This window comes from Syngnathoides biaculeatus, chromosome 15 (genome assembly GCF_019802595.1).
Source record: "Syngnathoides biaculeatus isolate LvHL_M chromosome 15, ASM1980259v1, whole genome shotgun sequence".
Classification (NCBI taxonomy): Eukaryota; Metazoa; Chordata; class Actinopteri; order Syngnathiformes; family Syngnathidae; genus Syngnathoides; species Syngnathoides biaculeatus.
In genome coordinates, this window is record NC_084654.1 from 21,345,938 (window position 1) to 21,361,850 (window position 15,913).

The window sequence follows — 15,913 nt, forward strand, 5'->3', positions numbered from 1 at the left end:
CCGAGGCTCTGTTGCGCTTATCAAATTTGGTAGCTATTGGACAACATTTCTAGGACACGTTTATCTTTAATAAATATCCAAAATGGCCGCAATCCACAGAGGACGGAGAGATCCCAGCAAAATGTTCTTCGTTTGAGAAAACCCTCAAAATGGGGGTTTATATGGCTTCAAATAATAATAATAATAATTCAAATAAAAAAAATGAAGAGTCCTTTAATCATAAACACAACAGTGCACACTTTTATAGGGGGAGAGTCTCAATTCGGAAGACGACGGATTACAAAGAAAAGCCCAACAATCGACCTGTCGACTTGCGATATTTCTCGGGAGACTCAAATATTTATTTTACGGCTTTCCGTTCGTAAAACCTAAAAACGTTGTGTACGAAAATCGGGGGGATTAACCGGAGCGGGGCGGCCAATATTAATGGACCGCGGCGTGTAAACAAAAGTATTCGATTTACTGCTCGTGGTCGGCCACCGTTATTATTTCCTGGCAACGCTAAATCTTCTCGACAGTTGTTGAGCGGATTCGCGGCGGCGGGCGGGGGGGGGGACAACGACGACACACGGGGTACACAAGGTTGAAACATTTGTGCCGCTTTTAACGAAACACTCACAGAATTGCTTTTTTTGGTCATACTTTTTTATTTTAAGTTGAATTTGAATGTACACAAAAGAAAAAAAAAAAAAGTTATTCAACAAAAAACAAAAACATTGATCTCAAACGTCGGCTTGCGCGTCAGGGACGAGTCGCGCGCGCTAACTCGACTTCGCCCGCCGCTCGCCTAAGCCCGATGCTAGCCACGAAGCTAAGTGGTCATCCGAAGCTAAATTGGGCAGAACGAATCCGATCTCTTCTTCTTTTCAAATTTTCTCATGGAAATCAGTGTGTTGGATGTTTGATATTTTATAATACATAATCAAAACTCGCTTTGACTCTTTGACAACATATTGAAAGGTAAACAGTGCCATACATAAATTTTGCAATCAATTTTTTTTTTTTAAAGGGAATGTGTACGTACAACGTCGCTAAGTGAAAACGACTGGATGGCGATATTTACTCCAACATCAATCATTACGTGCGACTATTCATCGTGAGCCCCTCGCGGTTCACCCATCCATTTTCTTAGCCGCTTATCCTCACAAGGGTGTGAGGGTTAGCTGTCAACAATCGCAGGGCACATGGAGACAAATGACCAATCGCATTCACAATCGCACCTAGGGGCAATTTAGCCATCCATTTTCTTTTCCGCTTATCCTCATGAGGGTCGCGGGGAGTGCTGGAGCCTATCCCAGCGGTCAACGGGCAGGAGGCTGGGCACACCGTGAAACTGGTTGCCAACCAATCGCAGGGCACATGGAGACAAGCAACCAATCGCACTCACAATCACACCTAGGGGCAATTTATCCATCCATTTTCTTTCCCGCTTGTCCTCACGAGGGTCGCGGGGAGTGCTGGAGCCTATCCCAGCTGTCAACGGGCAGGAGGCTGGGCACACCCTGAACTGGTTGCCAGCCAATCGCAGGGCACATAGAGACAAACAGCCGCACTCACAATCACACCTATGAGCAATTTAGAGTGTCCAATTAACGTTGCGTGTTTTTGGGATGTGGGAGGAAACCGGAGTGACCGGAGGAAACCCACGCAGGCACGGGGGGAGGGGGGGACATGCAAACTCTCCACAGGCGGGGCCGGGATCGAACCCGGGTCCTCAGAACTGTGAGGCCAACGCTGCCCGTATTAGTTTCAGTGTGAGGAAAAGTCGACATCTCAAAATAGAATTGAGTCAATATTTTTGGGGGGCGTAAAAAACCAAAAACGTTTTTATCTCTAAAACCATCAGGCCAACACGATGAAAAGTTGAAGCGAACGCTTACTCAGCGCTAACTCGTCCCGCCGCGCTGCCAAAAAAGCTTCTACAAAGGTTGTTTACAGCTCGGGTTGCAAAAATCGTTTTCCAAAACTTTCCATGGGAATTAAAAGGGAAACAAACGGACCGGTTGCCTCTTTTTGGGAGCGGTTCAATTCAGTCCGTCACCAGACTCGTATCTCAAATCGTCTTTTATCGTTGAAATCCACGGACGTGCCGTAAATCCGTTCCGTCCTTCATTCAAAACATTGCTACTTTTAATAAATAGCTATTAATATTTGACTGTGTAAAAACAAGAGTACTACATCAGTAATAATGTGAAGTATTCAACTTGACTTAATGCTGTCATCTAATTCGTGGTGTGCCTGCCTTGGTCACTGCGAGCCATCCATACATTATCCAACCCGCTTATCCTCATGAGGGTCGCGGGAGCGCTGGACCCAATCCCAGCTATCTTAAGGCAGGTGGTGGGGTACACCCTGAACTGGTTGCCAGCCAATCGAGACAGGCAACCATTTGTACTCGCAATCACACCTAAGGGCAATTTGGAGTACTCAATGAATGTTGCATGTTTTTGGGAATGTGGGAAGTGCCCGGAGATAACCCACGCAGGCACGGCGAGAAAATGCAAACTCCACACAGGCGGGACCGGCTTTTGTTCCCCCGAGAACTGTGAGGCAGACGCTCTATCCAGTTGTGTGACGTGCCGCTCGGTAAAAAAATTTCAAGCAGACACAAAAACGACTTCTTCGGACTGAGTCAAATGTTGGAACAGTAGTCAGTCTTCGCAGAGGATAAAGAATAGATGCCTGTGAGTATTGTTATATTATCTTTCTAAATGTGTCTTCATTGTTTGCGTTCAACTAGTCGAGCATTCAAAACCGCAACTCTGCATGCTAACAGTTAGCATTCCGGTGGTGTTTTCATTGTTTGCTAGCAATAAGCTAAGCAGCCTTTTTTCATAAGCTAAAGCTAACTCGGATTAAATACACGACGTGTAATTCTGTTTAGTTAAAAGTGACAGTCAAGTTGAACCGGGAGTTCAACAGCTGGAAGCCACTTTTAATTAATTGTTCTACATACTTTCTGCACATATTGGTAAGTTTCCAAGTCAAAGCATTAAAAAAAAAATGTTTTTTTGAGTCAGAATAACGTCTTGGCTTTCTCGAGGCGGCACATCTTTTTCACGGATGTCAATTTACGACAAAACAAAACGTTTATATTTTCCCACGAAGTTAGCCTCAATTCCCGATTGATTCCCATCGAAAGTTTCTGAAACGGAATATTTCCCCGGATAGAATCCACCGGAAATCTTCCCGCCCGTTTCGCTACCCCATCTACAGTGCAAGGGGAATCCGCACAGCTCAAATTCTGCGCCGATGAACTCAAAAGTCGGGAGTCACAGTTTCGATTCTAATTGGTTTGCCCGGGGGTTTCTTATGTACAACAAACATTCCTTCACCGTTGCTCGTAGGGATGGGCAGCCCACGGCACTGCTTTGATCAACTGTGGAGAAAACGAACGGTCGGACGTCCTGCTCGGATTTCGCTACCTGACATTTCATCGAGATTCCACAAAATCCACAGAACTCAAAAGCTAATTTTTTTTTTTTTTTTGTAAAATGTATTTTCATGGGATGAAAGAAACTTCCAGAATGTTCTGAACACGTTTCGATGCCCCTGGTTGATGTCTTCCTTAGACAAAAAAAGTTCATCTATGTTGTGACGGCCGCAATCTATTAAACCAAAAAAAAAAAAAAAAAAGAGTCTATGTTCTGCCGGTGGTTTTAAGACAGAAAACTAGATTTAGCCGCAAATTCTTCAAGAGAAGATTCCACGTAATAATTTTGGACTCAAGACGCCATTCCACGTAATATTTCATGATCAGAGTAATGCCCATCCCTAGTTGGGAGCTACGCGCCTTTTAGCCCGCTAACTGCTAGCTTCCTGCGCACGTACTCCACTCGTTTATATGACGACTTTACATACAAATTCTTTTGCGGAAACACCTTTGCAGCCACGTAAAAACCACAAACAATCCAAAATATGAACATATTAAAAGACAGGGAGGAGAAAGTGCAAATATTTTGGCGCTGCTTCGTTTTTTTTTTTGAGGGTGTGTTTGTGTGTCTGAATGAAAATAAGTCGGGAAGTTATTTTTCTCTCCGACGCGTCACTCTTTTTTGTCACCGTCAAGCGGGCGCGTCGACGCCTTCTTTCTGTGGCCCCGGCCCTCGTCTCGGCTCCTGGAACGTTCTCCCCTCAGACCGGACGACGTACTGCAAATGGCGGGACAGAAAGACACGGTCAAGTACGAGTATACGAGTGTATTTTGTAAACATCCGGCCATTCTGAGACATCCCCATCCGTGCTTCGCTACGGACGTCTCAGAAAAACAAACACAGCGAACGTACATTTATGTGTATATCTTTTCTTAATCAACTTTTGTTTTAAGGTTCGGTTATAACCTATGCTAGCTCCCTCTATGTAGAACAAGGGGAACTACGAGACCGGGAGATTTTCCAGTAAGCGTCGGCTGCGTACCCGGAGTTCCCCTGTTAGTAACGCATGCGCATTCATCACGAGGAGACTTTTCAGCACGGGGGGGGGGGCTCAGACCGTCACACCGGCCTACAGAGCGCACCTGTTATAAGCCTCGGTACACAGAAAGAGTTTAACGTTAGCGGTGCTAGCGTTAGCGCGGTGCTAACGTTAAACTGTGTACGGAGGCCATACCGGTCAACTCGTACGGTTTAACCGCAGTTCATACGGATTTTGTGGTGAATCTTGCGTATGCGACCGTATATCACAAATCATACGGATTCACACAGAATTCAGGAAATCGCTTGCTCTAGAAACACCGATAGCATTATTGCTAATTTCGAGCCGAAGGGTCAGCATATAGAGTTGGTGAAATAGACGTTGATAATTAGACATTACCTTCAGATATTATCATTATGCAGATTTACAATAAAAATATTTGTTTTTTTTCCCTCCGTTATTTTGACATATAATTTGCTTCGATATGTTATAAGGATTTTTTTGCTCTCTATGAGGATTTTTTTGGTAGTTTATACAAGTTGGCGCTCCGAAAAGTTGACAGGTATGAGAGGCTTATAACCAGGCGCGCTAACGCTAGCGCCGCATCACCGTATAAAGCGTCGGGTTGAAAGCGTGTGAAAAAAAAAAAAATCGAGGTTTGTAGGCCGGAAATTACGGTGTATAGGACACGATAAGATTCCACGTAATAATTTTTGACTTAAGAATGATGCCCATCCCTAGTTGGGAGCTATGTGCCTTTTAGCCCGCTAACTGCTAGCTTCCTGCGCACATACTCCACTTGTTTATATGAAGACTTCACATGTATATTGTAGGTGTCGATCGCTAAATGAATTGGCGAGGGGGCTTGATTTTCAAACCGGCAAGTCTTTTCAGACAAAGACCTTCTTGAGACTTCGGGTCCACTCTCGATAGACTCGCTAGCAAATTTTAAGAGGGGCGGGGTGGATACAGGCTCCGAGGACTCCATTTCCCCCAAAACTGTTTTATGGCAAGTCAGACCACAAACCACAATGACAATTTTTGTGGGTCTACTCATGACAGACAAGCCTCCCAAAATTTCGGATGGCTAAAGGGATCCTGGTTTTGGGGGATGAATTCCCCCCCCCCCCCAAAAAAAAAATATATATATATCACATAATAGGCAAATCAGACCCTAAAATGGCAGCCATTTTATTTTTTGCGTTTAAAGACTTATTTAACCTAAAAATAGTCACGACAAAATAAATTCAAGCGGGCCTTCTCAGTGGCTTTCCTCGTTAAATATGGATGGAACCAGGCTTTTTTTTTTTTTTTTAATAAATGACATATGGAGTCCTGGGAGAAAAATGAGATATTTGATTGCTTACAGATGGCGACATTATAGTTCAGCTGCGTGCACGCGTGCGTCGTTACATGGTATGGAAATTGTGCACGTCGGTATGTGGGAACTTGCGCTTGTGAGCGCGCATCGTGATATTTATAAAAATAATAATCTTTAACGCAGGTGCACGCTGGGTAGCTCCCGGATTTAGCGTCCGACGTGCCCCCCGGCGGGGCCGTAAATCCCGCGCGTGCGGCGCATCGGCGCACGCTCGGAAATGAAATATTACGGCCGAGTGTTTACGGCGGCCGCTCGTTTCGGACATTCGATACGTTAAGTACAGTTTCTGTTTGCCAAAAAGCACAACGGCCGACAGGACTCGTGACTAACGACCCGGCGCGTTGGCGGGGATTTACATACGCTGTAGTTTATGAACCCAATTCCCCATTTAGTGCCTTTGTGCACCCTTATTAGACTATTAACCATAAATATTTATAATTTAGTATATGTAGGCGACTGTTTATATATATTTTTGAATTGATCCATACCCAATTGCACTGTGCAAGTTGGAGTTTGGCGTTGCTTGTGCAATCATTCCCAGCATGGATGTGAATGTGAATTATTATTATTTTTTTTAATATATATTTTTTGGTCCAATCAGATTTCAGTTTCTGTGTTGCCATGTCAGCGTAGTCTGCTCAGGGCCTTCGGAATCACTCGTAGTGGACGATGTAGCTCAGGCTAACCCCCGAGAAGAAAGATAAAAGTCATCCATCCATTTTCTTAGCCGCTCATCCTCACGAGGGTCGCGGGGAGTGCTGGAGCCTATCTCAGGTGTCAACGGGCAGGAGGCGGGGCACACCCTGAACTAGTTGCCGGCCAATCGCAGGGGACATGGAGACAAACAGCTGCACTCACAAATCACACCTAGGGGCAATTTATCCATCCATTTTCTTTGCTGCTTATCCTCACGAGGGTTGCGGGGAGTGCTGGAGCCTGTCCCAGTGCTTAAACAATGCATGTGCCCACCCGGAGGAAACCCGCGCAGGCACGGGGAGAGCATGCAGACTCCACACAGGCGGGTCCGGGATCGAACCAAGGACCTCAGAACTGTGAGGCTAACACTTAACATCTGAGCCACCGTGTCCCCCTCTGCAAAGATATCTACGTGTATATATATATATATATATATATATATATATATATATATATATATATATATATATATATATATATATATATATATATATATATATATATATATATATATTTTTTTTTTTTTTTCCATTATTGCTCTGGAACTTGGTGTGATTATAATGCTAAGAAGGAAAAAAAAATTGGTTTTAATACCCAAGCGCAAAAGTTTCTGGTCTGGGTAACGTCAATCATTTGATTTTTCGGGGGAAGAAAAATGATTCAAATCAGAAAAAAAAAAAAAAAAAATCAGTAATTTGATTTTAAGGCCATATTACGCAGCCTTAGTACAGTATAAAATTAGTCAAAGTTTTATTAAACAAATTGCTCCAAATGGACTTAAATGGTTTTCAAATGTTGGCTTGATTGATTGTGGACTACCTAATATGGACTTTGTTTTCATTATTATTATTATTATTTTGTTACAGGTCCTAACTTGTGATACATCAAAAGTAAAAAAATAAAAATAAAATAAAAAACACTTGGCTCAAGGTTCCAACCCACCCCGCCCATCACTGAATGCCAAACACGTTTGGGCTCGGAACCACCGGGTCAGAACTTTGTGTTTAATTTACTTCACCAGAGTGTAAATGGATTTTAAAAAAAAAATGTAGTGACTCTTATGTCATTAGTTGACTTCCGATAAATTTGCTAAAAAAAAAAAAAAAAAAAAAAAAAAAAAAAAGATGTCGCGCTGTTGTCGCGGGCGAAATTTGCGAAAAGAAGTCCACGGACCAGTTCTACCGGAACCATGCGCAAACATCTCAAGGCTGAATAGGTAAAATGAGTAGATAATACGTGCACAAATATATTTGGTGACCCACACCCCTTAGCTAGATAACAAAGTTAACATTTAGAACATATTTGAGAAGTAACTTTTTTTTTTTTTTTTTTTTCCCCCCCAAATGGGCCTTTGGAAAATGTACAAAACGTCCACCGTTCAGGTTAAGGAAATTGACCCTTCGCTCCTCCCGCTACGCCGCTTGACAAACATTCACCATAAGAACGTTGCAGTCGTACGAACGGTTCCGTGTCGGTTAAAAAAAATACTTTTCGAATACCTGCGAACGCGCTTCATTATCTCGTCTGCTTGGTTGCGTGTGTTGCCGCTCCAGGGGTGTTCAAGTGGCAGTTGTTTGCAGTTGTTCATTTACATTTGCGGCGTGTTAGCTTTTGATGAGCGGGTTTTTGTTACTTTATGGTTTGTTTGAAGAGTTTGGTGTGAAACATCGTTTACTGATCTTCATTTCTCTCATTTTTACAATCAACGGAGTGACAAACAGCTTGAAACAAGCATCTTGTAACTTGTTTCCTCAAAATTATGCTCTGATATTTCGTGAGCGCAAGAGAGTGACAACAGGTGCTTACGAGTACTTTTTAAGACGTACGCTTTAGGAAATTCAAATAGGTTGCTAAATACTTTAAGCGGCAAGGCTGAAAACCAACACTAAATGCATGTGGGTTTGATTCCACAGGTGCGACTGCATTAAAAACCTCCATCAGTGTGTAAAGGATATCACCACATGGCCTCGGGACAACTTCAGAAAACCAATGATTCGGCGCTACATCCGTAAGTGCGACTTAAAACTCTACTATGCAACGCAAAAGCCATTCATCAACAACACCCAGAAGCGTCGCCGGCTTCTCTGGGCCTGAGCTCATCTCATATGAGCCTGATGCAAAGTTTTAAAGTGTTCTGTGGCCTGAAGAGTCCACATTTCAGATTGTTTTTGGGGATTGTAGATGGTGCGTCCGACGGGCCCAAGAAGAAAAGAACCACCCGGACCGTTATGGATGCAAAGTTCAAAAGCCAACATCTGTGGTGGTCCGGGGCATTGTTAATCCCAATGGCATGAGTAAAGTAGATGTCTCTGAAGGGACCATTAATGCTGAAAGGTACATACAGGTTTTGGAGAAAGATATGCTGCCATCCAAGCAACGTCTTTTTCATGGACACCCCTGCTTATTGCAGCAAGACATTGCCAAACCACATTCTGCACATGTTACATCAGTGTGGCTTGGTCGTAAAAAGAGGGCCTGCAGTCCAGACCTGCCTCCCATCGAAAATGTGTGTGGCACATTACGAGGCGCAGAATCTGACAACGGAGACCCCGGACTGTTCCGGTAAGTGGAATTTCTCATGCCACACTCGACGATCTGGCACCACTAACTAACAGAACACCGGTTGCGAATCGGTGACTCTGTCGCAAAAAGGACCTGGTGAACCCAAATCTTGCAACTGAGCAGAATGCGGTCACGTTGATTGGAGGGACCGAGGGAACCGTACTAAGCAGCACGCCTGCTGCTCGACTTGGCGGGAGGTTTCTGCGGAGAAAATGGCCGCCCTGGGAACGCTCGTCCGAGTGAAAAAACGTCCGCGCTTCAAGACTTCGCCTGGTTCTTATTTCTTGACTCGGATATGTTGTGTTCGGTCGCCACATGCGCTCGATAAAACCGCGACTCAACATTGCGACGGCGCGGGGACTTGAGACGATGCGGCCCAAAAGGAAGAAGTCATGTCATTATCCGAGCCGCTGATCCTCACAAGGGTTGCGGGGAAAGCCGGAGCCTATGCCAGATGGCTTCGGGGGAAAGGCGGAAGACGCCCTGAACTGGTCGCCGGTCAGATATCGACGCCGTCACTGAGCGGGAATCGATCCCACGCTGGTAATTTGGTAGCGGTCGGACAAAAGTCCCTCTTTGAAGAACACCCGTGATTGGCCACAATGATTCAAAATGGCCACTTCAAACCAAAATGAACTCCATGAGTATCTGTCGCCACACAGAGGTCAGACATCTTGAGTTTTCCAGCCATGGCTTCCCGCATTTTTTAATTTTTTTTTTTTGGGGTGGGGGTGGGAGTGTTGATCTACTCAGGTAGAAGAGCCTTTCATATCTCAACAAATATTATTCATTCTTCATATTTTACAAAATTTCCAAAACCCTCGGACGGGCACTACTGAGATATTGGAAGCAAAAAAAAAACAAAACAAAAAACAAACAATGCAATGAAAAATACTAAATATGAATAAATGACTAGTGTGATTAATGTTCAGCACCTCCCACATCCCAAAAATATGAAACATTAATTGGACACTCTAAATTGCCCCTAGGTGTGATTGTGAGTGCTATTGGTCGTTTGTCTCCACGTGCCCTGCGATTGGCTGGCGACCAGTTCAGGGTGTGCCCCGCCTCCTGCCCGTTAACCGTTGGGATAGGCTCCGCCACTCCCTGCCACCCTCGTGAGGATAAGCGGCTAAGAAAATGGATGGATGAATGGATGTGATTAATGTGCATATTAACTGGGTTAAAACTATTAACGAACTGTAAGCAGACACATATTAGTAAAAGTAGTAGTATTAGTCACTCTTACTGAACACATTTGTCCCTTGCCTTGTCCCGTAGACGCTACTTGCTGTCGAACCACCTGCAAAAGTAATACATCAAAACAAGTGAAAAAATAAATAACTAATAATTTCATAATATTTTGACTTGAATTAATTAATAATTTATAATAATTATTATTTAATTTAGTGTAATAACGTTTTTAATTTAGTGTGCTTCTTCTGAAAATTTACTTTTTTATTTTATATATATATATATATATATATATATATTTATATATATATATATATATATATATTTTTTTTTTATTATTTTTTTCTTCCAGGAACTTTGGAAATTTGACCGCCTCCAGCGATGACCCGCCGGCGTTCCAATCCCCCTCCGGGGTTGATGTTTACGACAACGAAGCATTTTTTTTTTTTTTTTTTTTTTTTGCACAACCGTCTTTATATCTTTTGTCACATAGCACAGAAATGATATTAAAACTTTATGAGATGGTGAGCAGCTCGAGACGCCCACAGCGTAATCCCTCGAGGCCAATGACGGAAATAATCCCTTCCGAGTAAAGCCTTTCAACTTTCGCAGAAATCATAGAAATACATTTATTTTTTATTTCTTTACAGAGAATTGCAAAATAAGGCTTTCCTGAGAAAAAAAAAAGTCTCGTTTATGAATATGTGTAATTGTAACCAACCTGTATTAAATTCACTTTTAAGATGCTCAAAATGAGTTGAGTTGATTAAAATGAGTTGATTTCATGTTACTTGAAAAAAAAAAAAAAAAAACGCCACTGTTATAATTTTTATTACTTATGTACTGTTGCACTGACTTCATTTCCTACAGTGTATTGTTAAATATTCATCCATTTTCTTAGCCGCTTATCCTCACAAGGATCGTGGGGAGTGCTGGAGCCTATCCCAGCTGTCAACGGGGCACATCCTGAACTGGTGGCCAGACAAACATTAAAGAGAATTACACACGTATTTAAAAAAACAAACAAAAAAAACACATAACTTTGCATTAAAGGTTAACTATCTTAATGGAACAACAAATGTAAATTGATAATACAAAAAAAAATAAAAACCTCCCCCACATATATTCTTTATCCTCTGCGAAGATCAACCAATAATACTGGAGCTGGCTGACGACCAGTGACTATTTCCATTCATCCATCCATTTTCTTTGCCGCTTATCCTCACGAGGGTCGCGAGGAGTGCTGGAGCCAATCCCAGCTGTCCCCCCGGGCAAGAGGCGGGGTACACCCTGAACTGGTTGCCAGCCAATCGCAGGGCAAATAGAGACAAACAGCCGCACTCGCAATCACACCTAGGGGCAATTTAGAGGGTCCGATTAATGTTGCATGTTTTTGGGAGGTGGGAGGAAACCCGAGTGCCCACCCGGAGGAAACCCACGCAGGCACGGGCAGAACGCGCAAACTCCACACAGGCGGGCCCGGGCTCGAACCCGGGTCCTCAGAACTGTGAGGGCGACACCGTGCTGCTTGTTAAATATCTGTTTTTTTGTTTGTTTTTTTGAACTTTTGCTGCTTTTTAGTATTTGTTCATAAGTAACCTCTAACTCAAGTACAAAGTGCGTTAACGTGGAAAAAATATATAATTTTTACTTATGTACACGAGTAAATTCAATAAAAGAGTGAAATAGTTGAATCTGTACTTCTTTTACCAGACTTCTTCTTCTGTGGTTATGCTTTTCAGTAGCGTGTTTGTTTGTTTTTGTTTTGGGGGCGTGTCCAGGCTCTTCCCTTACCGTCCTTGGCAACACCGAGGCAGCCCTTGAGCTCGTGCAGCGAGATGGCCTTGTCCTTGTTCAGGTCGCAGTAGTCGGTGAACTTGCGGGCGCACTTCTTGGGCTTGGCCTTCTTCTTCAGGTAGCGCTTGAAGGGCTTCAGCTCCTTCTTGCCCACGTCCTGGCTGCCGTTGGCGTCCAGCTGGGCGAAGTACCAGTGCACCACGCGTTCCTCCAGCGTGTGGCTGGGGTCCGGCTCCGCGAACCTGCCGGCCGTTAACATCGGGTCAAATTTGTCATCTGCGTACGTGGCGCTTGGATCCAAACATCTTTCCGCGGCCATCTGAATTGGATCGGTTCCGCTAATGCGGCTGAGTGTGAAATGAAAACCACGAACCCGTCGGAAAAAAAACAAAAACAAAATCCCATAACGAAGTTAAGCAGATCACAAAATGGGATTAGCGTGCTCAAGAAATATGTATTTCATGTCGCTTTAAGGTACCATATTTGCATAGATCCCGTTCATTTTCCCTCTAATATAACATATTTACACCACATAAAACGTGCGTGCCTATTATTTGTATCATATTTACTTCATAACTGTATCATACTTGCATCATTTTAAACACCTTCAATGTAAAGCAAAGCAAATTTATTAGTGTAGCGCATTTCATACACAACGTAACTCAATGTGCTTTACATGATTAAAGGCATTTAAATACAAAGAAATAAAACATTTAAAAGGGCATAAAAACAATAAAAATGACAAAAAATAATAAAAAAAGGCAATGAAAACCGCATGCAGTGCAAATAATATGATCAAAAAGTGGATATATTCTAAAAAGCATGAGAAAAAAGTTTTCAACCTGGATTTAAAAACATTCCCACGTGGGCCTGACCTCACCTCTGTATCATATTTACATCATATTTCATGAATTATGCATAATGTGACATCCGCATGACACTTAGACTAGAAAGTTGACATGGGAATTAACTGGAATTTATGGAAATAAACCAAGAATTTACAAAATTGAAGATTGGCTCTTGATAGTGAATTTAAGCATAGTTATGGAAAATGTATTTTGTTCATAATCCTGTCTGACACAACTACATTTAAGGATAGTACAGTAACTTTTTATTTTTATTTATTTATTTATTTTTGCTTTGTCATAAGGCAAAATTTGTGGTGATCAACGAAAGCTACTGTAGCTTCTTTACAGTATTTTGCATGGATGTGTGCAATAATGATAATAAAAAAAAACATTTTTCATTTATGCTTAATGCCTTTCGATTAAAGTACCCTCAATTCCTAATTAATTTGCAAGAAAAACTATATTTACATCATTTTTAATAGTCATTCACAACATGTGCTGCGCCGGAGGTTGCCGCTACCTACCTCCCGCCACTAGAAGGGGCTGGTGAGTTTATGGCCTGAACCATGTCTGTGGTCAGAGCGTCTAAAAGGCTCGTAATGAATTCCCCTTTTTTCCCGTCGGGGCAGCCTGGAGAAAAATTAAAAAAAAAACACAAACGGAAATATTAGCTTCCATGTGTAATTTGTGACGCTTTGCGGAGGGTTTTGGAGATGATTCATTATTTTAATTATTATAATAATTACATTATAATTATTCAAATTTTATTATTTTATTTATCATTTTTATTTGTATTATTATTATTACTATCAAAGTGTGTTTCCAGTCACATCCAATTAATTAATTATATTATTATTATTTTTTTCTGTTTCTGTCCTTAAATTGCATGCTAAATGGTTAGCATTTGCGAATAGGATTAGCATGATAGCGATTCCTATTTTGGGTTAAAAAATTGAGGAGGGGGGGTGGCAGTGGAGCTTCGACGCAGAAATTTTATGTCAACCTTAGTCGAGTTTCATCCCCCCCGGCCCCCCAGCCCTAATAATGTTTGACAACCACTTAAGGTCCAGCCAAGGCACATGTTTTGCATTACAAAAACTTTCAAGGCACACCGTTAATAAAAAAAAAAAAAAAACATCACCGGGCTAGATGGATGAAAAAAGATACACGATTAGTAGTAAACGAGTTATCATTTCCGGACTAATTATATAAGATTGAATAATTTCCCCCAGCCAGCACACCTCCCTGATGATCTCTGCCTTTGGTCCCCATGCTACATTGGCTACATGTTAGCCTTACTAACCAACCATAAAAAAAAAAAAAATCTGCATATGGGAGGAACGTGAAGGAAAATAGCTAGGAAAAATATTAATATTTCCACTGTAAACGTGGCCCACGGTAACGCCATCCAAAGGTTAACTTTGACTTTTTTGGTTGTTTTTTTTTTTTTTTTTTTTTATAAAGCGAAGGAAAAACCTGTCAGGTCTCGGCCTTGGAACAGATCTTCGGCGTCGGAGCCGCGCGAATGCGCGACGCTGTCACATTCTGGCGTCTGGTACCTGTTGAGAGAGGACGCACGAGACGGGAAACAGCAAAAGACGAATGAAAAGCAAAGACGAGTCGGTCGGGGGTGTGAAAAACCTGCCGAGCTTAAATCAAAACTCTGGCTTCGGCTCGCCGGGTCTGCTGGGCTGAACTTGTTTTTATTGGCTCAGATAATTTTTATGTATTATCTACAATGCTAGCAAAAGCAGTGGCGGGAAGTGACAAGGTAAAAAAAAAAAATGACTATGTTTATAATTCACACGTGAATAAACGTCACAATTTAACCAATTTTCAGATTTTTGGGACCCCATCTTGTGTTATTGGCTAGAAAACTCACCTATTTGCAGTCTTTTTGTTTTCCAAACCGTACGTTGGCGCCATCTTGTGGGCGACGTGCATTTTATTACCTGGTGGAGGTTCCCGGGATGGGTCGTCCGGTGTCCACCAGGACGCACCAGCAGTAGCCGGTGGACTGGTGGCACTGAACGGCCTTGTAGAGGCCGCCGGGCCCGCAGTCGGGGATGAAGACGGCCTCGCGGGGGTTCTGCCGGGCCTCGTCCAGGGCGCTCTGTCGCTCCTGGTCGCAAGAGGGAACTTTCTCTAGAAGCATGACAAACAAACTCAGTACGCGCTCACAAAAGCACTCCGGGAATAGCAGACGAGTCGCGCGGCGAACTTCGTCCCGGAAACCTTTTAAACCCCGCGAGACCCCGTCCGCGTTCCCGCAGGGGTGGCCGCACCCCCTCTACCCTGAACACGCCAAAAGTGTGCAATCATGCAAACATGAGCAAAACCTGCTAAAATGTTGTAAAATAAATCCAGATTTTTACGTCGTGGAACCTTCACCTACACCTTTCAACACCCCGATGGGTGGTGCACCCCTTTTCTGCACCCATACAAAAAAAAAAAAATCCAAAGTCCTTTTTAAGGCGTGCAAACACGGTCGAAACGTGCACGGCGAGAACTTTGAATTGACGTCATCGAGCAGCTTTTTGTTGACATTCCCGCCGAGATGACGCACCCCCCGCCACGCTGTTTACAACCAATAAAAAGTGCCGAGCCATCCAAATCCACAATGATCAAACTGTGTGACCAAAAAGAAATCAATAAATAAATGCTCCAAGCTTTGTGTACAAAGCCAGATTTTGTCCTCAGGCAAACTTTGCCACCGAAACTTTTAAATTAGCTTCACATAACATAAAGGTCCACTGTTATGAAATGTATGATTTTTAGTATGTTACTATAGAAAAAAGGCAGCCGGAATGGACCCACCTGTTTTTTTCAATATTGCCCCGGTAACTTCACTCAAATGTGTCGGCGCCTTGCACGGCTTCGGCCGGGCTGGCTCACTCATACTGTCTGGGAGTCTGTTGTTAGTTAGAAGTGATCCGCATATCATCTAAATATGGCTCGAAACAAAACGAAAGGGTAATATTGCCTCGGTCACTTCACTTAATTGTGTCCGCGGCGGACGGGT

General features: G+C 42.9%; 1 protein-coding gene across 8 annotated transcripts in view; it reads right to left on the reverse strand.

The window, feature by feature from the left end:
• Nucleotides 1-584: 584 nt before the first annotated feature.
• smoc1 (SPARC related modular calcium binding 1) overlaps nt 585-15,913 on the reverse strand; it is a 43,327-nt gene continuing 27,998 nt past the window's right edge. For 2 of the 8 annotated variants that reach the window (XM_061843779.1, XM_061843780.1), the window contains exons 10-15: nt 14,844-15,036; nt 14,368-14,450; nt 13,416-13,521; nt 12,041-12,285; nt 10,322-10,355; nt 589-4,151 (exon numbers count right to left, since the gene is read on the reverse strand). In XM_061843779.1, the coding sequence (XP_061699763.1) occupies nt 4,046-4,151; nt 10,322-10,355; nt 12,041-12,285; nt 13,416-13,521; nt 14,368-14,450; nt 14,844-15,036 (767 nt within the window). In that variant the 3' untranslated portion in view covers nt 589-4,045. Of the gene's footprint in view, nt 4,152-10,301; nt 10,356-12,040; nt 12,286-13,415; nt 13,522-14,367; nt 14,451-14,843; nt 15,037-15,913 lie in introns of all 8 variants that reach the window. The other 6 variants (XM_061843786.1, XM_061843784.1, XM_061843782.1 and 3 more) reach the window with 6 other exon arrangements.